The sequence below is a fragment of the Anolis carolinensis genome, chromosome 2, assembly GCF_035594765.1.
Source record: "Anolis carolinensis isolate JA03-04 chromosome 2, rAnoCar3.1.pri, whole genome shotgun sequence".
NCBI classification, from domain to species: domain Eukaryota; kingdom Metazoa; phylum Chordata; class Lepidosauria; order Squamata; family Dactyloidae; genus Anolis; species Anolis carolinensis.
In genome coordinates, this window is record NC_085842.1 from 18,946,594 (window position 1) to 18,972,089 (window position 25,496).

Consider the following 25,496-nt stretch of genomic DNA (forward strand, 5'->3'; position numbering starts at 1 on the left):
GATCAATAGGTACCGCTCCGGTGGGAAGGTAACGGCGCTCCATGCAGTCATGCCTGTCGCCACATGACCTTGGAGGTGTCTATGGACAACGCCTGCTCTTTGGCTTAGCAATGGAGATGAGCACCAACCCCCAGAGTCAGACATGACTGGATTTAACATCAGGGGAAAACCTTTAGCTTTACTTAAGTGAGACTCAACTGTACAGAAATGATTTTGAAAACAAGCAGACCCAGAGGCACCACCACAAAATAGGTCCAGCAACCATAACCTCCTCCTAGGAAAAGCATTGAAATATTTTCCAAGGTAGTTTGCTCAGTCCCCAGATGTTTGTAGTGTCTCTAAAAAAAAAAAAAAAAAACCACAACAGCTCTTATTTCCAAGGAAAGGAATACCAGAGAATCAGGTAGCCCTTGATGGGAAAATGGGAAGGAAAGGAAGATTTTGGGGGGGGGGGGGGGGTTTGAAAAGAGGGAAGATAGAAGGAAAAGGAGAAGGAAAGGATGGAAAGAAAGAAAGAAAAGGAAGGAAGAGTATTTTATTTGTTGTCAAAGGCTTTCATGACCAGGATCACAGGGTTATGTTTTCCAGGCTGTATGGCCATGTTCCAGAAGTATTTTCTCCTGATGGTTTGCCCACATCTATGGCAGGTATACCTCACAACCTCTGAGGATGCCTGCCATAGATGTGGGTGAAACGTCAGGAGAGAATACTTCTGGAACATGGCCATACAGCCCAGAAAACATACAACAACCCTCTGATCCTGGCCATGAAAGCCTTCGACAACGGAAGAAAGAATATTTTATTTATTGCTTCAGAAGCAAACCATGGGTACAGTTGTAATGTATTTTAAAACACAAAGTTTAAAAACTTGGCATTATACTAAATGTCCTTTAACCAGAAGCTGGTGTTGCTGTAAGAAGTTGTGCATGTGGCTGGACTCAGGCTGCATTGTAGTAGATGGCCTGTGGTTTGCTCTTCTCCACACTCGCACGTTGTGGCCCCATTTCCTAAGGTTGGCTCTACATCTCGTGGTGGGTAATGCACAGATATCTATAACATAGAACAACAATGTATACACTCTTGAATTACTTGCAAGAAATGTAACACGGATATAATTTCTACAACTCTGCCTGAGAGCAAGTTACTTCAAATTGTATTCTATAGGATGAAAGTACTTCCAGAGTATCAAAAGTAAAGGTACAAATCTCATATCATAGTCCAACAAAGGGTATAATGTTCAAGGAGTAAGTAACAGACATAAAGTGAAGCATGTAGAAACAACCAAGCCCATATTATTCCTGGAGCTGCGTAAAGTCTTGAGTCCAATTCCAATCGCAGTAAAGAAATTCAGCTTCCAAAATAACCACTACTATATTAAAAGGGATTCTTCGTTTGACTTCCAACACCAAGAACAGGAACACGACAAGGTCTCCCGGGTTGTTCCCTATGTTTTGTTACAGCCTCTTTGGGTGTTATGCCTGTCTTTATCTTATTATGTTTGGGTACACTAGATAAAGGAGTGAAACAACATACAAACAATAGATATATGAAAATTCCCAAATTAACATTGTTTCGAAAAGGTTTTTAAAAATACACACTTATCTACTTACATTCCTGTTAGTAGCTTTGGCTCTGTTTTGAGTGGAGTTTTATAACGAGCAAATGTAAAAGTATTATGTTACATGTTACAAAAAAAAAGGTCTATTCTGTCTACATCTCGTGATGCCTGAGCACAGTCTTTGCTCAGTCTTCTGTGTGCCCAGAAGGGAGTCTCTCATCTGGTCTCAGCCACTGATTGAGATTCTGGGTTTTGGCCTGCCACTTTTGGACTCTCGCTTGCTGTGGTGTTCCTGCGAGTATCTCTGTAGATCTTAGAAAACTGATTCTTGATTTAAGGTATTGGCGTGCCTTGAATCTGAACAGAGGATGGGCTGGAGGTGTTAATACCTTGGTCCAGAAGGAAGAGTGGAGGAGGGAGGGAAGGAAAAGAAGAGAAGAGAAAAAGAGGAGGGAAAAAAGGATGAGAAAGGAAAAGAAAAAAGAGGATGAGGAGGAAATAAGGCAGTAAGGGAAGAAATAAAAGGAAGAGAGAAGGAGGTATGGAGAGGAGATAGGAAAGAGAAAAGAAGAGGGAGCGATGGATGACAGGAGGATAGAAGAGAGAAAGGGAAGAAAGAAAGAGGGAAGTGTGGAAGGGATAGAGAAGGAAAGAAGAGAAAGGGAGAGAAAAATGGAAAGGGCAGAAAGAAGGTTTAAAGGGGCGGCATGGGTGCGGGGGTGATGGCTCAGCCCAGTGGCACAGACACATGTTTTTCAATTTGATGTGGATTAAAAGTGTGTGCCAGGAGCAGGGAAACAGCTAGCAAATTCTAGCCAGAGATACGATTTGCACATCAAGGGAAATAATAGTGTAAACATCTTTTCCTTTGGTTTGGCCTCAAGAGAAGCCCTGTGTTCAATTCTGGAACCCAGCTGAAAAATAACATTAACAAACTGGAAATTTTCAACCCAAATGGGAAAGGAGCTGGAAATTAAGCCCAGAGGACAACTGAAGGAATTACATATGGTTTATTTTTCAAATAAGTGGCATGACAATCGTATTTAACCCTCTGAAGGATTGCCACAGGAAGTTTTCCTTTCTGCTGCTCCAGAGAAGAGGACCTCAACTTAAGAGATTGAAATGACAAGGAAGGAGAATCTACCCAATCTTTGGCAGAACTTCTCAAACAGTCCTGTTTGAAATCAGATGGTTATGGGTGTCCAAAGAAGCAAAAGAGTTCTCCAAAACATTCCCAAGTCAAAAAAAGGGGGAAAAAACCCCAACAGGGTTCAAAACTAAGAAGACAACTGTCTAAGGAATCACTCCACAGTCAAGCCAAGTGTTACTGGAAGCCAAAGGAATCACATGGGTTCATCAGGAAATGTTGAACGAATCGTCTACAGCACCAGAATGTCCAGGACCCGCAATTTCCCTGTTGCCACTCATTCTATTATTTACAATCCAGCTCTTTGGATGATGTCTCTCCTGTATGTAGTCTGTGATAGTTCACAAAGGTCTGAACCCCAAACAAAACGTTTCCCAAACACTTGGCTTTTGTACGTTTTTTAGCCTGTGTGTATTTTATGGTGCTTCTTAAGAGATGAAGTGTGAGCAAAACATTTCCCACAAACCATGCAACTGTATGGCTTTTCTCTTGTGTGAACTCTCTGGTGGCTCACAAGGGATGATCTTTGAACAAAAGATTTCCCACACTCCTGGCATATGTATGGCTTCTCTCCCGTATGAAGTCTTTTGTGGATCACGAATTGTGAACTGTAAGCAAAAGATTTCCCACACTCCTGGCATTGGTATGGCTTCTCTCCTGTGTGGAGTCTTTTGTGCCTCACCAAGGCTGAACCATCAGCAAAACACTTCCCACACTCCTGGCATTGGTATGGCTTCTCTCCTGTGTGGACTCTTTTGTGGCTCAGCAGGCCTGAACTGTCAAAAAAACATTTTCCACACTCCTGGCATAGGTATGGCTTCTCTCCCGTGTGGTGTCTTTTGTGGTTCGCCAATTGTGAACTGAAAGCAAAACATTTCCCACACTCCTGGCATTGGTATGGATTCTCTCCTGTGTGGAGTCTTTTGTGCCTCAGCAAGTTCGAACTGCAAGCAAAACATTTTCCACACTCCTGGCATTGGTATGGATTCTCTCCTGTGTGGATTCTTTTGTGGTTCACCAAATTTGAACTAGATGGAAAACATTTCCCACACTCTTGGCATTGATATGGTTCCTGTACTGTGTGGAGTCTCTCATGTTTCACCAAGTGTGAACTCTGGATAAAAAAATTCCCACACTCCCAGCTTATGAAATCCTCATTTCCTTCAAAGATTTCTTCTTGGTTCAGATATGGCAATTTGCAATCAGCAACACTTTTTGCTGATTCTTTCCATGTACAATGGCTTTTCTCAGCATGGACGGTCTTGTGAAGCACAAGTTCCATATTTTGGGTAAAACACTGTCCACACTGTTCATCTTCACTGTGGGTTTCCTGTTGTCTAGGAAGGCCTCCATTGTGTCCCAAGTGCTTCTTGCGTTTGGTGCATACATTGCTCTTCTTCCAGTTATCTGCAGTGAAGAAGAAAATCAGAAACAATCATTCATCAGTGTGAGTGATAAGGAGTCTAAGAATGTGGGATAAGAAATGGATTTATTTGTCTACTCTATTTTTATCCCGCTTTATTTCAACCCCGAGGGAGACTCAGAGCAGCTTCCAATTTGGCAATAATTCAATGCCGCATTAAAACATAACAAACAAAATACAAAATATTTTGTGGATTAAAATCAAAACAGTAACATAGAAATACATTTAAAATCAACAATTAAAATCATAGCACATAGTCCTGAAATCATACTACAAAAGCCGTTCCAATCACATTTCATAAACCTTGTAGCTACATCTTTCACTGTAACTACTCTCCAAATCCCTGGTTTCATAGCCAAGCTTAACTTTCTTTCTGAAGGACAGCAGGGAAGGAGCATATCTGATGTCACTGGGAAGGGAATTCCACAGCCGAGGGGCCACTGCTGAGAAGGAACTGTCCCTCGTTCCCACCAGCAGCACCTGCGAAGGGGGTGGAACCAAGGGCAGGGCTGGTTCACAGGGGGAGATATGCTGAACAGAGAAGCTGGGCCAGAACCATTTAGGGTTGTGTAGGTTAAAGACCGTTCCTTGCATTGTGCTCGGTAGCAAATTAGCAGCCAGTGGAGCTGACACAGCAGGGAGATTGTATATTCCCTGTAGGCTGTTCTGGTGAGCAATCTGGCTGCCGCCCGTTGGACTACTTGGAGCTTCCAAACAGTCTTCAAAGGCAATCCAATGTAGAGCATGTTGTAGTAGTAGTCTATTTGAGATGTAACAAGAACATGGACAACCGTCTGGCTTTTCAAGGTACGGGCTCAGCTGGTGCACAAGTTTTAGTTGTGTAAAAGCTCTTTTAGCCACCACCGAAACCTAGGATTCCAGACTCAGTGATGAATCCAGAATTCCTAAGCTGGACAGGGAGTGTAACCCCGTCCAGCACAGGCTGTAACCCTATACCCTATACTCAGACTGACCAAGAGTACCTCAGTCCTGTCTGGATTCAATTTCAATTTGTTCGTCCTCATCCAGATCATCACATCTGCCAGGCACCAGTTCAGGACCTGGACAGCCTGCTTAGAAGTAGGTGGAAAAATGTGATAGAGTTGGACGTCATCTGTATACAGGTGGTATTCATCTCCACAACTCCAAAGATGATCTCTCCCAGTGGCTTCATGTAGATTGTAAACAACATGGGGGGGAAACAATACTGAGCCCTGAGGGATCCCACAGGACAAGGGCTGTGGGGCCAAGCAGGTGTCCCCCAGCAACACCTTCTGAGAGCGACCCTTCAAGTTCCATTCCCGCAAGGTGCTCCAGAAGGATACCATGGTCTATGGTATCGAAGCCACTGAGACATCCAAGAGAACCTACAGGGACACATTCCCTCTGTCAAGTTCCTTGCGTAGATCATCCACTAAGGAGACCAAGGCTGTTTCAGTTCCATGACATGATCTGAAGGCAGGCTGCGACATATCTAGATAATCCGTTTCTTCCAAGAACACTTGAAGTTGCAGGGTGGCCACATATTCCAAGATTTGCCCAAAAAGTAGAGATTGGAAACTGGTGGAAAATGGTTCAGTTGAGTGGGGTCCAGTGATGGTTTCTTTCAACAGTGGTTTTATCACAGCCTCATTTAGGCTTGCTGGAATTTTGCCTTCTGGCAAGGAGGCATTGACCACCACCTTCACCCACTCCGCCAAACCCCCTCTGGCCTGCTTTATCAGCCAGAATAATCAAGCAGGGATCCAGGATGCATATGGTCACACTTGCCTCTCCAAGGATCATGTCCACATCCCCGGGTTGCACCAATTGAAATGAATCAATTCTTGTCTTTTTATATATATAATTCCTTTCTGGTCCTTCTCTCTCCTGGACTCCCCTTCCCCATATTTTTTAATGGAAATGCATCAGCAACCATGTTTTACCAATAAAAATTATTTTTTTAAAAAAGGATACTGTTCCCATAAGGAAACTGCTGACTGGGATACTGCATTTTGAAATGGAAATCCCCATCAATGAAGGAACCTTACCAAGAGAGTCCACAATCCCATGAATCTCCTCCATGATCTGCATGTGCAAGACTTTCTGATCAGGATTGAGAAGAGCCCACTCTTCTAGGGAGAAATGGACAGCCACATCCTCAAAGGCGATTGGGTCCTGTTGGAAAAAGAAAATATTTCCTTCTTACAAATGGGCTTTCAAGAAAAATAATTACAATAAAATCTTTAAAGCAGGTTTAGATTCCTGTTAGCTGTTCAAAAGGGAAAGGGCTATAGCCTCGTCATAGCTTAAGTTTTGTAGAGACGCCCGGCAAGTCACAGTCAAAACCATTTCTTAATATGTAGAATCATATCTACATGTTCCAGCTTTTATTGTGATATCCAGGTCTGGATAGAACCTAGTTTTCAACCAGCTTTCTAACTTGTTATGGCCATTTTGAATTCTAATCCTGTCTTCTGGAGTATTATTCGCTATCCCTCCTAATTTGGTGTCATCTGCAAACTTGATAAGCATGCCCTCTAAGCCTTCGTCCAAGTCAGTAAGAAAGATGTGGAACAGCACTTGGTGCAGGACAGAACGCTTCAGCACCCCAGTAGTCACGTCTTTCCAGGATGAAGAGGAACCACTAGTGAGCACCCTTTGTCCACTCTTGAAGATAGTGACAACCTTTGCCTCCTCCAGTCTGCTGGAATTTCTCCTGTTCTCCGGAAGTTCTCAAAGATTATTGACAGTGATTCTGAAATTTCTTCTGCTAGTTACTTCAGTATTCTTGGATGTAGTTCATGTGGCCCTGGAGACTTGGATTCATTTGGAGTGGCCAGGTATTTCTGGACTATTTATTTACCTATTTTGGATTGCATTTCCCCTATTACCTCATCTGCTCCATCTTGCTAAAGTAGAATACTGATCCCCTTTTGGGAGAAGACTGAGACTAAACTAACTATGTTTTCCCAATCCCATTAGCATTTCACCACCTTCTCCAAGCAGAGACCCTATGATTTCCTCATTTTTTTCTTCTTCTACTGACACAACCAAAGAACCCCTTATTCTTGTTTTTCATCTCTCTGGCAAGCCTGAGCTCATTTTCTGATTTGGCTTGTTAGACCTTTTCCTTACTTGTGCTGGTTAGTCGTTTGAATTCTTTTTTGGTGATTTCCCCCCTTTTCCATTTATTCTACATGTCTCTTTTAAATCTTAGCTCACTAGAACATTCTTTGAACATCCATTCTGGTTTGTTCAGACTTCTCATAATTTTTTCCTCCTTGTTGGCACTGTTTGCAATTGTCCCTTCAGTATCTCAACTTTTAAGAAACTCTCATTCAATCTTTTCGGTTTCAACAGATGTTTGATGATTGAGCCTGGAACAAATGACACCCAGGCAGCTCCAGTCCTCCTCTCCCAGGAATCCTTCTGCTTACCTGATTCAGTTCCACTCCATCACAAAGGGGAAGAAACGACTGAGGATTCAGCAACAACATCATTCCTGCCCCTGGGAGAGAGAGCAAGGTGTGGAAAGCTGGTCACATAAACACGTCTCAGAGGTGACAATTACAGTCCTAAAGAGAAACCTATGATGCAATGACTCTAAGAACACAGGAGCATTCAACAGCCCGGGAATATATAACAATTTGGAGTTTAGGATTTTTTTATCTCAACTAGTTTTGTGAGTAGTTTAGATTGAAACTAGTACTGGGTTTGGTATTTCAATTAATTAAAGTTATTCTGTGTTGTCTCAGTTTCATGACTCATCTTAGCTTTGGGTCCCACCTGGGAAGATACTTTTTTATTATTGTTTTATTATTTTATCCCATTCCCACCCTCCCCTCCTGGTATATGCAATTTATACAGCAAGCTACAAAAGTTACATTGGAAATATCTATCTCAATCTTAATTTTTCCACTCCACATCTTAGCACATTCTCTAAATAATTACTAACTAGTTATTATGTTAAATATAGAGATATAAAAATTGCAAATGGAAATAACAAATTGTAAATGGAACAATATGAATAAAATTGAAAAAATAATTAAGTGGATGTGGGAACCAGTTAGAAACCTAGGAAGATACTGAAGGGCTGAATTCATCTTTAGGCTAATGTAGAAAAATCACAAGAAAGAAAACTGCAAATCACACTGAAATTACACCTCTTGCAATCAAATGCCTAGTAATAATGATACTAATACTAATACTAATAATACTAATAATTTCCAGCCTCTTCCCGCAACTCGAGATGGGTTAAAACACAATTTAAAAAATTGAACATTGCATTTCTATATAAAACATATTAAAGTACATAAAACAGACATAAAACAAAGGACATGAGTTTAAGATATATTCCCATCACAAGGCCAAATGATCCTGCATATGCATCTTCTCAAGTTGAAACTGTGGATGTGCTGCAATCCCTCCAAAATGGAATTTATACTGGCATAAAACACCAAGACTCCCAGAAGAGTTCCTCCTTACCCTGCAAGTCTGCAGCCCCATCTCCTTCCTGCTTCAGCTCCTTCTGCCTGAGACTCTGGTTGGTGTTTGATGGAGATTTCTCTGATGCAGGGACATTAGACTGGACTTCCATGCAGTTATTTTGGATCTGGAAGAGCACAGAGTATTCAAGAAGTAGCATGGAGAGAGTTCAAGAAATCACAGACCTATGTGTAGAAACTGCATGGACTTTTTTTAAAAGAATAACTCTGAGATGGCAACCTAGTTTGAAACAAATGCCACACTCCCCCTTCCATCATTTTCAATGTTACGTATATCTAGGGTCAAAGAATTTCAATGTTAAGATTAGACATTGAGATGCAGCTGAACTTACAGTGGATATGGAGGTAACAGCAGGAGGGGCAGAGCAGGTGGGGAAAGAGGCTGAAAGAGTCTGGCTTCTCCCACCCATCTTGGAAGAAAGGCAGAATGTACGTTTAATCTCTCCATCAGTCCCAAGGTTAGTGAAACCAAGAGGAAATGCTCTCACCTGTTCTTCCCGCCTCTTGTCCTCTGCCCGACTCAGGAGGAAACCTTCCGCCAGGGCCACCGCCTGGGAACAGGTCTCTGCCCCACACTCTTGGACCCAGCTCCCCATCTCTGGGGGCAGGAGGCTCAGGAACTGCTCCAGGATCACCAGGTCCAGCATCTCAGCCTTGGTGTGTTGCTCTGGCTTCAGCCACTGGCGGCAGAGATCGTGGAGGCGGCTGCAAACCTCTCTGGGTCCCTCACCCTCTTGGTAGGAGCACTGCCTGAAGCGCTGGCCCTTTATGTGCCCATTCAGGAACATCTGCATAGTTCTTTTCCAATATTCCTCACTGCTCTCGGGGCCCCTGCCGGCTCCAGGTCCAGGTGAGTTGGGTTTCTCCATGTTGGAACAACTTTGATGAAGAACCAAACCGTATCCAAGATGCTTTTCCTCCCTCTTCGTTCAAAGGAAAGAAATCCCTGAACAGGCTCTACTCCAAAATTCTCAGCCAACAATCACATTTCCTCTGTGAAATAAAGGCAGAATTAAACAAACAGGCTTCGGGACACTTTTTCTAGGAGAGTAAAAGAACAAGCCTTTTATTTATTTCGGAGCCAGGTAATGGTGGGGCATCTGCTTCTCCAGCCTCCAGACCCAAACCCACCCAGCCTCACCTGGCCTCCCATTGAGCTCCCATTCAGTCCCAACCCACACTATCCCCCCACTGATTCCTTCAGATGATGCTACACAATCCATAGCCTTTCTTGTAAATAAGAACCAGGAGACTTTGAAACAAGAGACAAAAATCAATATAACAACTAAACTAAAATATTTAGAAATCCAGATGACAAACAGATACTGAATTATTTAAAAATGACTATGAAAGAGTATGGAAAGAAAAACAACAAGACCTACATAGGAGGAAACATTTAGACCTACAGTAGAGTTCCGGTTATCCGACATAAAGGGGCGGGCCCAATCTCTGATAACCAAACTGCTTGGATAATAGGGAGGCCCTATTATCCCTCCTGGCAATCTGGTTTAGAGAAGCACCCCGCGATTGCTGCTGCAAGCTCTCAAGCACCCCACGAGTGCTAGGCAGCAGCAATCGCAGAGCGCTTCCTCCTCCCTCTCCCTCTCCTTCTCTCGAGCTCCCTTCCTCTGGCGGCCCCAGGAAGGAACTCAAGAGGAGAGAGAGAGGGAGGGGCGCCCCCGGCAGTGCCTCAAATAATACGGAGTCTCGGTTAACCGGAACTCGGGTAATCGGAACTCTACTGTATTTTGATTGGTTAGAATTTCAACAATCAAAATGAATGCAATCTCAGAAATGTTATATTTATTTCAGACAATACCAATTTTTTCAGAAGAATAAAGAAACAACAAAATTCATTTGGAAAAATTAAAAACCCAGAATCAAAATTAAAAATGTATAAGATGCAAAAGATAAAGGAGGAATTGCATTACCATACATCAGACTATACTATGATTCAGCAGCTTGGACATGGATAAAAGAGAGGATATTTCTAAATAATGAAAGACTACTTACAACGGAAGAGACTTATCTAAAATATGGATGGCATGCATATCTGATTTATGATAAAATAAAATCGGACTCCAATTTTAAGAAACAACCAGTAAGAAATTCATTGATGAGAGTATGGAATAAATACAAAGTAATTTTTTTACAATAAAATACTTGCATTGACAAAACCACAAGAGAGAACACATAGGAGAAAATATCTAACTTATAAACAACTACAGTAGAGTCTCACTTATCCAAGACTCGCTTATCCAAGGTTCTGGATTATCCAATGCATTTTTGTAGTCAATGTTTTCAATATATTGTGATATTTTGGTGCCAAATTCTTAAATACAGTACAGTATTTATTTATTTATTTACAGCATTTATATTTCGCCCTTCTCACCCCGAAGGGGACTCAGGGCGGATCACATTACACATATAGGCAAACATTCAATGCCTTTTAACATAGAACAAAGACAAGACAAACATAGGCTCCGAGGGGCCTCGAACTCATGACCTCCTGGTCAGAGTGATTCATTGCAGTTAATTGCACTGGCTTGCTCTCCCGCCTGCGCCACAGCCCGGGCCACAGTAGAGTCTCACTTATCCAACACTTGCTTATCCAACATTTTGGATTATCCAACGCATTTTTGTAGTCAATGTTTTCAATACATCATGATATTTTGGTGCTAAATTTGTAAATACAGTAATTACTACATAGCATTACTGCGTATTGAACTACTTTTTCTGTCAAATTTGTTGTATAACATGATGTTTTGGTGCTTAATTTGTAAAATCATAACCTAATTTGATGTTTAATAGGCTTTTCCTTAATCTCTCCTTATTATCCAACATATTCGCTTATCCAACATTCTGCTGGCCTGTTTACGTTGGATAAGTGAGACTCTACTGTAATTACAACATAACATTACTGCGTATTGAACTACTTTTTCTGTCAAATTTGTTGTCTAACATGATATTTTGGTGCTTAATTTGTAAAATCATAACCTAATTTGATGTTTAATAGGCTTTTCCTTAATGTCTCCTTATTATCCAACATATTCGCTTATCCAACATTCTGCTGGCCCGTTTACGTTGGATAAGCGAGACTGTACTGTAATTACAACATAACATTACTGCGTATTGAACTACTTTTTCTGTCCAATTTGTTGTCTAACATGATGTTTTGGTGCTTAATTTGTAAAATCATAACCTTATTTGATGTTTAATAGGCTTTTCCTTAATCCCTCCTTATTATCCAGGATATTTGCTTATCCAAGCGTCTGCCAGCCCCTTTAGCTTGGATAAGTGAGACTCTACTGTATTAGAAAAAAGAACTCTGCAGAAATTAAAAGCACAAGAGCAACAAAAAGAAGACTCAACAATGACATGGTTTTATTATACTCGACTCCAGTTCATCTGGACTAAAAAAAAAAGGGAGACAAGAATCGGAGAATCAATGGAACCAACTACCGTGTTTCCCCGAAAATAAGACAGTGTCTTATATTAATTTTTGCTCCCAAAGATGCGCTAGGTCTTATTTTCAGGGGATGTCTTATTTTTCCATGAAGAAAAATTCACATTTATTGTTGAACAAAAAAATGAACATTTATTATATACTGTACAGTAGTTGTCATCACAAGCCAGCATAACCAGACAAATTGTGAATCCTATCAAGAATTTCTTGTTACTACCAATATTTCCATGTACAACACTCTATGGTACGTTCATTTCCCGATCCTGCATGCTCTGGTGTTCTGTTTGGTGGGCATGCTTCCAAACACAAACGGTGCTAGGTCTTACTTTCAGGGGAGGCCTTATATTTAGCAATTCAGCAAAACCTCTACTAGGTCTTATTTTCTGGGGATGTCTTATTTTAGGGGGAAAAGGGTACTACAGGCAAAAAACAAGCCAATGGGAAAGCAGCATAAATTTCTTCTGAAAGATTTTACAATTGATGAAGACAGAAAAGAACCCATGATTCAGTGGGTGAAATACATAACAAAAACCTTAAGGGGGGGAAAGAAGACCCAGGCTGGCAGGTGAGGGGGTTGGGAGGGCAACGCCATTGGGCCTCGGCCTGTCTCTCTCTCCTCAGAAGGATCTCCCGGATGGAGAATGTGATGGCCCCCAATCCCAGGTTAGTGCAGGCCTGGGCCAACCTCGTCCCTCCCTCCAGGTGTTGTGGGCTTCGGCCTCTCTTCGGCCCTTTGGAGAAGGTCTGGGAATAAGACTCACCGGGAGGAGGAAGAGGAGACAGGCTCCTCTCCAGACCGGGAAAGGAAGGGTTAAGGGGAGTGAGTTTGGTTCCTAGAGGGACAGGAAAGCTTGGTCTAAGGAGGCCCACTTCCTTCCTGCCTCTCTGGGAAACAAACTCCCTCCCCTTAACCCTTCCTTGCCCAGCGTTACTCTATAAGGAGGGGGAAAGAGCATCTCCCAAAAGCCCTGGAACCAAAGGACGCAAAATGAGGGAACAGATATAGCCATGGAAGACAAATTCTGTATTCATAGGATGGTTAGTTAGATATATTCTCTGCCTGCCAAACCATTGCTCCCCAACCCCACTGAACATTAAAGGGAACCAATCAGTCCAGGGAGCAGATCAGAGAAGAGCTGAGCAGACCTCCATCCACAACAGAAGGAGAATGTCTCAGCCCTGGGCCAAGTCCCAGGGCTCCCTTTTCCCAAGGAGGAGAAACACAGACTTGGGTGGGAGATACAACTAAAGCACCCATCACAAGCAGGCTCTTCATTGAGAAATCCCCTGCTGCCATAGCTTCTCTCCAAAGCAGCCTTCTGCTAAGGAAAGGGAATCTGAATTCAGAGTTTTGTTACAAATTGTAATTGATTTTCACATTTCAGTCTTGCACATGACTACTACAAATATAGGGGCAAATATAGTGGAGTAATAAGGAGATATACCCAGCCCGTCCTCAGTACAACCAACTCAGTGAGGTTCAGATTTTCACCCACCTTGTTAGTTAGAATGAGAAATAAAACTATGAACTAGAGCCCAAAATACATTGGGTATGGGTTGTTGTATGTCTTTCGGGCTGTGTGGCCATGCTGCAGAAGTATTCTCTCCTGACGTTTCGCCCACATCTATGGCAGGCATCCTCAGAGGTTGCCTCACCCCCTCTGAGGATGCCTGCCATAGATGTGGGCGAAACGTCAGGAGAGAATACTTCTGCAACATGGCCACACAGCCCGGAAAACATACAATCGTATCTTGGACAATAGTTCAATGCTTTTCCTAGTAGCAGGTTATCAGGTTATCAAGACATACAACAACTCTGTGATCCCAGCCATAAAAGTCTTTGACAATACATTGGGTATGCTTGAGGTTTTGATGGCACACTTGGTATCCAACGTACATCTTTGCTTCTTAATCCATTTACCTGGTTGGGGATGGAAATTAGTAATACCGGTTCTTGTACATGGTAAAACACAGAAATGACTTTGAAAAGAAGCAGACACAGAGGCACCACCACACAATATACCCAGCAACAACCGTACCCCTGATAACCTGCTACTAGGAAAAGCATTGAACTATTTTCCAAGATAGTTGGCTCAGTCCCCAGGTGTGTGCAGTGTGTCTAAAAAGAGCCACAACAACTCTTATTACCAAGGAAAGTAAGACCAGAGAATCCGGTAGCTCTTGATGGGACGATGGGAAAGAAAGGAAGATGGGAGAAATTGGAAGGAGGGAAGATGGAATGAAAAGGAGGAAAGGAAGTGGAAAAATAAAAAGACGAGAGAGGAAAGAAACAAGAATGAGAAGGAAATAAGGCAATAAGGGAAGAAATAAAAGGAAGAGAGAAGAAGGGATGGAGAGAAGATAGGAAAGAAAAAGTAAGAGGGAGAGATGGATGACAAGAGGATAGAAGAGAGAAAGGGAACAAAGAAAGAGGGAAGGTGGAAGGGAGAGAGAAGGAAAGGAAGGAAAGAAGAGAAAGGGAGAGAAAAATGGAAAGGGCAGAAAAAAGGTTTAAAAGGCGTGGAGGGGATGGCACAGCCCAGTGGCACAGAGACACGGGTGGTGGCTCTGGTTCTGGCAAGGCAGCAGGAAAAGGCCTCACCAGCAGCAGTAAGAGACGGCCTTGGCTCTGTCGGGCCAGGTGAGCGGAGGGGCCGAATGCAAAGGCGGGGCAGGCAGGGAGGCCGATATGTGCTCCCGCTGCCTCTCCTGTGAGCCAACGCCTGCACTCCCACACAGGAATTAATGCACCATTTCACAAATGTAATGCGCACCCCAATTTTGCCATTTTGGTCAATTAGCAAAAAAAAAGGGTGTGCCTTGGATTCACGTACATATGGTAATTCCTTTATTGGTAATTAGGTTTCCTCAAACAATTAGAAGGGGCTAGTTGAGAAGCTTGTATTAATTATAAAAACACTGTTGTTTTTGTCACTCTACATCGGCAAACGTCAGACTTCAATTCCCAGGAATCCCAGCCAGCTTACGGACTGTTAAGAATGGTGGGAGTTGAAGTTCAAAAACACCTGGAGGGCCAAAGTTTGCCCATGCCTGGTTTACACAGAGAAACTTATTTCCTTCATGTATAAGATCCAGGGACTTAGATTTTGCAAAATAGATCAAATGATCACAGTCTATAACAAAATCAATGATATATAAAATGGTTAATTCTGAAATAACAAGGCTCATGTTTTTCAATTTATGTTAATTTTATCAATATTTGTATGTATGTTTTTATCCTTTACAATTTTATCTTGTAAATCGCCTAGAGCATCTTGGATGGAGGGCGATTAATAAGTAATTAAATGATGATGATGATGAATTTGATGTGGATTAAAAGTGTGTGTACCAGGAGCAGGGAACAAATAGTAAATGCTAGCCATATATACAATTTGCACATCAAGGGAAATAATAGTGTAAGCATCTTTTCCTTTGGCTTGGCCTCAGCAGAAGCATTGTGAACAATTCTGGAATCCTGGGTGAAAACAATATTCACAAACTGGAAATTTGCAACCAAGCTGATAAAGGAGCTGGAAACTAAGCCCAGAGGGACAACTGAAGGAATTACATATGGTTTATTTTTCAAATAAATGGCATGACAATCGTATTTAACCCTCTGAAGGATTGTCACAGGAAGCTTGCTTTCTGCTGCTCCAGAGAAGAAGACCTCAACTTAGAGACTGAAATGACAAGGAAGGAGAATCTACCAAATCTTTGGCAGAACTTCTCTAACGGTCCTGTTTGAAATCAGATGATCTGGGTGTCCAAAGAAGCAAAAGAGTTCTCCAAAACAGTCCCAAGTAAAAAAAAGAAGAAGCAAAAACCTGAACAGAGTTCGAAACTAAGAAGAGATTTGTCTAAGAAATCACTCCACAGTCAAGCCAAGTGTTACTGGAAGCCAAAGGAATCACATGGGTTCATCAGGAAACGTTGAATGTATCATCTACAATACCAGAATATCCAGGACCTGCAATTTCCCTGTTGCCACTCATTTTATTACTTATTATCTAGCTCTTTGGATGATGTTTCTCCTGTATGTAGTCTGTGATAGTTCAAAAAGGTATGAACCCCAAACAAACACCTGGCATTTGTATGTCTTTTAGCCTGTGTGTATTTTATGGTGCTTCTTAAGAGATGAAGTGTGAACAAAACATTTCCCACAATCCGTGCATTTGTATGGTTTTTTTCCTGTATGAACTCCCTGGTGGCTCACAAGGGAGGAACTTTGAACAAAACATTTCCCACACTCCTGGCATATGAATGGCTTCTCTCAAGTATGAAGTCTTTTGTGGCTCACCAGTTGTGAACTACGAGCAAAACATTTCCCACACTCCTGGCATTGGTATGGCTTCTCGCCTGTGTGAAGTCGTTTGTGCCTCACCAAGTTTGAACTGCAAGTAAAACATTTCCCACACTCCTGGCATTGGTATGGCTTCTCTCCTGTGTGGACTCTTTTGTGGCTCACCAGGGCAGAACTGTCAAAAAAACATTTCCCACACTCCAGGCATTGGTATGGCTTCTCGCCTGTGTGGTGCCTTTTGTGGCTCACTAATTGTGACCTGAAAGCAAAACATTTCCCACACTCCTGGCATTGGTATGGATTCTCTCCTGTGTGAAGTCTCTTGTGCGTCGCCAAGTTTGAACTCGAAGCAAAATATTTCCCACACACCTGACACTGGTATGGATTCTCTCCTGTGTGGATTATTTTGTGCCTCACCAAGTTTGAACTGCAAGTAAAACATTTCCCACACTCCTGGCATTGGTATGGATTCTCTCCTGTGTGGAGTCTCTTGTGTGTCACCAAGTTTGAACTGCAAGCAAAACATTTCCCACACTCCTGGCATTGGTATGGCTTCTCTCCTGTGTGGCGTCTTTTGTGGCTCACCAATTGTGAACTGAAAGTAAAACATTGCCCACACTCGTGGCATTGGTATGGCTTCTCTCCTGTGTGGAGTCTCATGTGCGTCACCAAGTTTGAACTGCAAGCAAAACATTTCTCACACTCCGGGCACTGATATGGATTCTCTCCTGTGTGGATTCTTTTGTGCCTCACCAAGTTTGAACTGCAAGTAAAACATTTCCCACACTCCTGGCATTGGTATGGCTTCTCTCCTGTTTGGAGTCTTTTGTGCCTCACCAAGGCTGAACCGTCAGCAAACCATTTCCCACGTTCCTGGCATTGGTATGGTTCCTGTTCTGTGAGAAATCTCTCATGTTTCACCAAGTGTGAACTCTGTATAAAAAAATTTCCAAACTCCCAGTTTTTGAAATCCTCAGGTCCTTCAAAGATTTCTCCTTGGCTCAGATGTGGCAATTGGCAATCAGCAACACTTTTTTCTGATTCATTCCATGTACAATGGATTTTCCCAGCATGGAGTGTCTTGTGAAGCACAAGTTCCATATTTTGGGTAAAACATTGTCCTCCTACATTGCATTTGTAGGGCCTTTCTCTGTCAGAATCTTCATCTTCACTGTGGGTTTCCTGTTGTCTAGGAAGGCCTCCATTGTGTCCCAAATGCTTCTTGTGTTTGGTGCATACATTGCTCTTCTTCCAGTTATCTGCTGTGAAGAAGGGCAGAAACAATCATTCATGAGCGTGAGTGATAAGGAGTCTAAGAAAGTGGGATAACAAGTGGATATATTTTTATCCCTCTTTATCTCAACCCCAAGGGGTACTCAGAGTGGCTTCCAATTTGACAATAATTCAATGTTGCATTAAAACATAACAGTAAACAAAATACAAAATATACTGTGGATTAAAATCAAAACAGTAACATATAAATACAGTAGAGTCTCACTTATCGAACATAAACGGACCAGCAGAACATTGGATAAGTGAATATGTTGGATAATAATGAGGGATTAAGGAAAATTATGTTACGATTTTATGAATTAAGCATCATGTTTTACAACAAATTGATAGAAAAAGCAGTTCAATACACAGTAACGTTATATAGTAATTACTGTATTTATGAATTTAGCACCATATATCGCAATATATTGAAAACATTGACAAAAAAATTGGCAACTAACAACTTGACTACAAATAAAGATATAATTGCATAAAATGAACTTGCCATGTAGCAACATTGTCAGAAATTAAATCCATAAAAAGTTTAGTCCTTGCTGCCTAGAGAAACAGCTGTGGATTGGGGCGGGAGGCAAACTGTGTTGGATAATCCAGAACTTTGGATAAGCGAATGCTGGATAAGTGAGACTGCTGTACATTTAAAATAAAGAGTTAAAAACATAGCACATAGTCCTGAAATCATAGTCCAAAAGCCATTCCAACCACATTTCATTCATCTTCAAACGTCTCGTTCCATAGCCAAATTTAACTTTATTTCTGAAGGACAGCAGGGAGGGAGCCAATCTGATGTCGCTGGGAAGGGAATTCCACAGCCCAGGGGCCACTGCTGAGAAGGATCTGTCCCTCGTTCCCACCAGCCGCACCTGCGAAGGGGGTGGAACCAAGAGCAGGGCCTCCCCAGAAGATCTTAATGCCTGGGCTAGTTCATAGGGGAGATATGCTGAACAGGTAAGCTGGGCCAGAACCATTTAGGCTTGTGTAGGCTGAAGCCAGTTCCTTGAATTGTGCTTGGTAGCAAATTGGCAGCCAGTGGAACTGACACAGCAGGGAGATTATATGTTGCCTGTATGTTGCTCCAGTGAGCAATCTGGCTGCCGCCCGTTGGACTACTTGGAGCTTCTGAACAGTCTTCAAAGGCAATCCAATGTAGAGCACATTGCAGTAGTCTATTTGTGATGTAACAAGATCATGAACAACCATTAGGATTCTCAACGTAGGGGCTCAGCTGGTGCACAAGTTTTAGTTGTGCAAAAGCTCTTTTAGCCACCACTGAAACCTGGGATTCCAGGCTCAGTGATGAATCCAGGATTCCTAAGCTGGATGGAGAGTGTAACCCCGTCCAGCACAGGCTGTAACCCTATACCCTATACTCAGACTGACCAAGAGTATCTCAGTCCGGTCTGGATTCAATTTCAATTTGTTCACCCTCATTCAGATCTTCACATCTGCCAGGCACCAATTCAGGACCTGGACGGCCCCCAAAGAAGTAGGTGGAAAAGAGTGATAGAGTTGGACGTCATCTGTAATGTAATGTAAACTTTTATTACGGTCAATGACCAGCTCATATCAAGGGCACCCAGTCCCGTACATCCATATGAAATCCGAGAGGTTATATACTTCACAATTAATAAAACTCCTATAAAACTAAATCATTGACAAAATTTAAAATCTAGGCTAAAAACTTCAATATTAATAAAAACCCTTATAAAATTGAATCACTGACAAAATTTAAAATCTAGGCTAAAAACTTCAACATTAATAAAAACCATTATAAAATTGAATCCTTAACAAAATTTAAAATCTAGGCTAAAAACTTCAACATTAATAAAAACCATTATAAAATTGAATCCTTGACAAAATTTAAAATCTAGGCTGAAGATCATATACCAGTACCATTAAGACCCAACTCAACTCACAGGATCATCCAGGGGGAGTCTAAAGGAAGGGAGTGGGGATGGCATGGGGGGGGATACCTCTAACTGTAAATAACAACCTATAACTATAAATAGTGGTCGATATCTGCTTTCCCAACTCTATTCTATAGACGATACTTAGTTCTTTTGGCTCTCAATCATCATCTGCCGGATTTTAATTGCAGCTGTGCAGAACTTGGCGACATTATATGTCACAGCTGAGATGGTATCTGAGAGCAATAAGGTTAGAGAAATTGTCCAGAACGTCCTGGGTATTTAGTTGTCCATGGCATGATGAGACGTGTTCGAATGTCTCTGTAAAACAGGCACTGCAGAAGTACATGCTCCGTTGTTTCTATCTGACCTGAGTCACATGGACATAGCCTCTCAGAGTATGGAATCTTCTGGTAACGACCTTCCAGTACTGCGGATGGGAGCGCATGACATCGTGCCAAAGTAAAGGCTCTCCGATGGTTGGCTACCTCCAACATAGTAAGATATTCCATAGGGGAGGTATGGCTCCTACTGTCTCCATTGGTGATGAAGGATGGGGCACTGGACAGATCTAATTGGTGTTCAATGTCTGTTATATGTTGCTTGACCTGGGATTTGGCCTGGTCATATCCCATGCTGGTTAGTAGTTCTGGGTATAGACCAAGAGATGCAATTTTGTGCACTATCTTCTTTTGCCAGCTGGATTGGAAGTTGTCCTTCATGGTGAGTTGGACGTCATCTGTGTACAGGTGGTACTCATCTCCACAACTCCAAAGATGATGTCTCCCAGTGGCTTCATGTAGATTGTAAACAACATGGGGGGAAACAATACTGAGCCCTGTGGGATCCCACAGGGGCCGAGCAGGTGTCCCCCAGTAACACCTTCTGAGAGAGACCCTTCAGGAAGGACCCGTAAAACAGTACCTCCAAGTCCCATTCCCGCGAGGTGCTACAGACGGATACCATGGTCAATGGTATCGAAGCCACTGAGACATCCAAGAGAACCAACAGGACATGTTCCCCCAGTCAAGTTCCTTGCATAAATAATTCGCTAATGAGATCAAGGCTGTTTCAGTTCCATGACATGATCTGAAGCCAGACTGCGACAGATCTAGATAATCCGTTTCTTCCAAAAACACTTGAAGTTGTGAGGCGACCACGCGTTCCAAGACTTTGCCCAAAAAGGGGAGATTGGAAGTTTGGGAACCATTGGTATAAACACAATAAACATATGAGGGAAAAAACAGAAGCATTGAGGCTCCATCAGACCATGTTCAACAAGAACCAATTACCATAATTACAAAAATGGGCATGGCCAGGCTCTAAAAGGGTCGGGCATGGGGTAGTGCAAAACAACATATGATAGGGCTGGGGAAATGGATGAGGTACAGAGAGCAGAAATGACCTGGTGAAGCACCTGTCCGGAGCACCCATCGGCAATAACAAACGACTCTCAACCCTCTGAATTAACCTTGCCAAAAAACAACAGGCAACTACTATCATAAGTGCCTATGCACCAACCGATGTCCTCACTGCGGAAGAACATGCTCCACAACCATCTACGCATCCACCATCAAGACACTACACTTGGAGGACCATCATCCTCAGGCTACAAGGAATCACCTAAGTAAGTAAGGACTCTCTGGCAACCTAGGGACTGGGCATTTATAACTAGGGACTAATTGTTCTCAAATGCATGCTGGAACAACCAAGTTTTCAGATCCCTGCGAAAGGAGGACAACGTGGGAGATTGTCTAATCTCTCTGGGAATGGTATATCAAAGTCGAGGGGTAACCATCGAGAAGGCCTATTCCTTGTCCCCACCAATTGTGCCGTAACAGAAGTGGAGCAAGAGGAGGGCCTCCCTGACAGATCTTAGAGGCTAAGGAGTTATATAGGCGAAGACCCGATCACGAAGATAGGCGAGGCCCGAACCTTTTAGGGCTTTGTAGGTCATAACCTGCACCTTGAATTTGGATTGGAAACTTATCGGCAGCCAGTGGAGCTGTTTTCAATAGGGGCGTCGTGCAGTTTCCAGACTGTCTTCAAAGGCAACACCACGTAAAGTGTGTTGCAATAATCCAGTCTGGATGTAACCAAGGCATGGACTACCATGGCCAAGTCCGGCTTCTTGACGAACGGTAGCAGCTGGCGAACAAGCTTTAACTGTGTGAAGTTCCTCCCGACCACCACCAACAGCTGAGCATCAACCAGGAGCACTGAATCCAGGGAGACCCCCAGACTGCGGACCTGTGTTCTCAAGGGGAGTGTAACTTATGTACACTTGTATGATATATTTCTAACATAGTCCTGCCTTGAGAATTCTCAGAGATTGTGATGATTTAGGCTACTACTTCCACTAGGAAACTGCTGACTGGGATACTGCATTTTGAAATTGAAACCCCCATCAATGTCTTACCAAGCGAGTCCACAATCCCATGAATCTCCTCCATGATCTGCATGTGCAAGACTTTCTGATCAGGATCCAGGAGAGCCCACTCCTCCAGGGAGAAATGGACAGCCACGTCCTCAAAGGAGATGATTGGGTCCTGGTGGAAAAAGAAAATATTTTCTTCTTACAAAAGAGCTATCAAGAAAAATATTATAAGAATTTACATTCCTGTTGGCTGTTTGAAAGGGAAAGGACTATGGCCTCCATGTCATAGCTTAATAATAATACTGTAATAAAAAAAACAAACCTCTGAAGTTTCCGGCAGAAGTCCCACGGTGGCCATCTTGAGAGCACCTAAATCTCAGAACAAAGCAGTAAAGTCTGGACAACAGAGGCAGAAATCCCAGGACTAATAGGTCTGTATATGGACCTCTTCTGAAGTCTTGGGATTTTTGCCCCTATTTAAAACCCGTGATTTAGTGCTGTCTGGAAGAGCCCTGCGGCAACATTCTACGTTGTCCCTTTCCCATTAGCATTTCACCACCTTCTCCAAACAGAGACCCTATCATTTCCTTGTTTTTTCTTCTTCTACTTTCTTCTAATTTAGACCAAAGAACCCCTTTTTATTGTTTTCAATTTGTTTGGCAAGTCTGAGCTCATTTTCTGATTCAGCTTGTTAGACTTTTTCCCTACCTCTACTGGTTAGTCATTTGAATTCTTTTTTGGTGATTTCCCCCCCCCCTTTTCCATTTCTTGTCCCTTTTAAATCTTAGCTCAGCTGAAAGTTCTTTGAACAGCTATTCTAATTTCTTTAGACTACTCTTTATTTTTTCCCCCTTGATGGCACTGTTTGCAATTGTGCCTTCAGTATCTCACTTTTAAAAAACTCCCATTCAATCCTTTCTGTTTCTACAGATGTTTGATGATTGAGCCTGGAATCAGTGAAACCCAGGCAGATCCACTCCTCCTCTCCCAGGAATCCTTCTGCTTACCTGATTCAGTTTCACTCCATCCGAAAGGGGAAGGAATAACTGAGGATTCGACAACAACATCATTCCAGCCCCTGGGAGAGAGAGCAAGGTGTGGAAAGCTGGTTACATAAACATGTCTCATGGGTTACAATTACAGTCCTAAAAAGACACCTATGAGGAAATGACCCTATGAACACAGGAGCATTCCCCAGCCCAGGAATATGTAACACTTTGAAGTTTAGGACTTTTTATCTCAAGCAGTGCTGTGAGTAGGTTGGACTGAAACTAGCACTTGGTATTTCAATTGACTAAAGTTATTCTTTGTTGTCTGTTTGTCTTCCAACTCAGTTTCATGGTGGATCTTCGGGTCCTACCTAGGAAGATACTGAAGGACTGCATTTTCAGTCCTATTCATCTTTAGGCTAATGTAGAAGTATTGCAAGAAAGAAAACTGCAAATCACACTGAAATTACAACTTCTGCAATTGAATAACTCCTCCTCCTCCTCCTCCTCCTCCTCCTCCTCCTCCTCATAATAATAATAATAATAATAATAATAATAATAATAATAATAATAATAATAATAATAAATTTATTTCTTACCCGCCTCTTCTTGGAGCTGGAGGTGGTTTACAAAACAATTTTAAAAACACTAACATTTCAATAATTCAACAAATATACATATTTCTATAAAAGATCTACATTAAAACTGCATTTCTATAAAATATATATTAAAGTACATAAAACAAAGGACACGAGTTTAAGATATATACCCATCTCAAAGCCAAATGATCCTGCATATGCACTTTCCCAAGCTCAAACTGTGGATGTGCTACAATACCTCCAAAGGGGAATTTACACTGGCATAAAACACCAAGACTCCCAGAAGAGTTCCTTCTTACCCCCCAAGGCTGCAGCCCCATTTCCTTCCTGCTTGAGCTTCTTCTGCCTGAGACTCTGGTTGGTGTTTGATGGGGATTTCTCTGATGCAGGGACATTAGACTGGACTTCCATGCAGTTATTTTGGGTCTGGAAGAGCACAGAGTATTCAAGAAGTAGTATGGGGAAAGTTCAAAACAATCACAGACCTATGTACAGAAACTGCATGGACTTTTTTTTTTTTAAAAAAAGAATAACCCTGAGATTGCAACCTAGTTTGAAACAAATGCCATAATCCCCTTCCCATCATTTTCAATGTTATATTTGGGGTCAACAAATTTGTGTAGAGCAGCAACAGAGTTCACAGTGGATATGGAGGTGACAGCAGGAGGGGCAGAGCAGGTGGGAAAAGAGGCAGAGGGAACAGGGTCCGGCTTCTCCCCCATTTTGGTCCCATCTTGGAAGAAAGGCAGGATGTATGTTTAATCTCTCCATCAGCCCCAAGGTTAGTGAAACCAAGAGGAAATGCTCTCACCTGTTCTTCTTGCCTCTTGTCCTCTGCCTGACTCAGGAGGAAGCCTTCCGCCAGGGCCACCGCCTGGGAAGAGGTCTCTGCCCCACACTCTCGGACCCAGCTCCCCATCTCTGGGGGCAGGAGGCTCAGGAACTGCTCCAGTATCACCAGGTCCAGCATCTCAGCCTTGGTGTGTTGCTCGGGCTTCAGCCACTGGCGGCAGAGATCGTGGAGGCGGCTGCAAACCTCTCTTGGCCCCTCACCCTCTTGGTAGGAGAACTGCCTGAACCGCTGGCGCTGTATGTGGCCATTCAGGAACGTCTGCGTAGTTCTTTTCCAATATTCCCCACTGCTCTCAGGAGTCCTGCCTGCTTCAAGTCCAGGTGAGTTGGGTCTTTCCATGTTGGAACCACTCTGATGGAGAACCAAACCGTATCCAAGATGCTTTTCCTTCCTCTTCATTCAAGGGAAAGAAATCCCTCAACAGGCTCTACTCCAAAATTCCCAGCCAACAATCACAGTTCCTCTGAGAAAGAAAGGCAGAATTAGACAAAAGGCTTCAGGGGGGCCTTTTCTTGTAGAGTAAAAAAATGCTGGACCCTCCTTCCAGTTGGGCCTCTGCTTCTCCAGCCTACAGACCCACCTGGCCTTCCATTGAACTCCCATTCAGTCCCAACCCACACTATCCCCACATGATTCCTTCAGCTGATGCTACATGATCCATAGCCTTTCTTGTAAAAAAAGAACCAGTAGACTTTGAAACAAGTGACAAAAATCAATATAACAACTAAAATAAAATATTTGGAAATCCAGGTAACAAACTGAAACTGAATCTTTTTAAAAGCAACTATGAAAAAATATGGAAAGACCTACAATGGTGGGAGAATATTAGACCTATCTCTAGAATTTCAACAATCAAATTGAATGTAATCTCAAAAATGTTATATTTATTTCAGACAATATCAATTTTGTTAGAAGAAGCACTCTTTAAAGCCTGCAGTAAAGGCTGCCAGATTCGAATCACACCTGGGGAGAGTGCGGATGAGCTCCCTCTATCAGCTCCAGCTCCATGCGGTGACATGAGAGAAGCCTCCTACAAGGATGGTAAAAACATCAAAACAACCGGGCATCTCCTGGGAAACGTCCTTGCAGACGGCCAATTC

The 25,496-nt window shown here is 42.6% G+C and overlaps 2 protein-coding genes across 5 annotated transcripts in view; both read right to left on the reverse strand.

Moving 5' to 3' along the window:
- The window catches only part of LOC100556470 (zinc finger protein 883-like), a 47,828-nt gene extending 34,887 nt beyond the window's left edge, over positions 1 to 12,941 (reverse strand). The window contains exons 1-6 of one of the 4 annotated variants that reach the window (XM_062973391.1): positions 12,843 to 12,940; positions 9,104 to 9,608; positions 8,596 to 8,722; positions 7,548 to 7,618; positions 6,159 to 6,285; positions 2,554 to 4,112 (exon numbers count right to left, since the gene is read on the reverse strand). In XM_062973391.1, the coding sequence (XP_062829461.1) occupies positions 3,106 to 4,112; positions 6,159 to 6,285; positions 7,548 to 7,618; positions 8,596 to 8,722; positions 9,104 to 9,484 (1,713 nt within the window). In that variant the 5' untranslated portion in view covers positions 9,485 to 9,608; positions 12,843 to 12,940 and the 3' untranslated portion in view covers positions 2,554 to 3,105. The other 3 variants (XM_062973388.1, XM_062973390.1, XM_062973389.1) reach the window with 3 other exon arrangements.
- A 2,700-nt stretch (positions 12,942 to 15,641) lies between these two features.
- Positions 15,642 to 25,496, reverse strand: LOC100556859 (zinc finger protein 345). The gene is given in 6 exon segments (XM_062973366.1): positions 15,642 to 17,643; positions 21,998 to 22,127; positions 22,963 to 23,033; positions 23,843 to 23,969; positions 24,355 to 24,859; positions 25,360 to 25,496. Coding segments are annotated over 5 exon segments (2,232 nt in total). The 5' UTR covers positions 24,796 to 24,859; positions 25,360 to 25,496; the 3' UTR covers positions 15,642 to 16,180.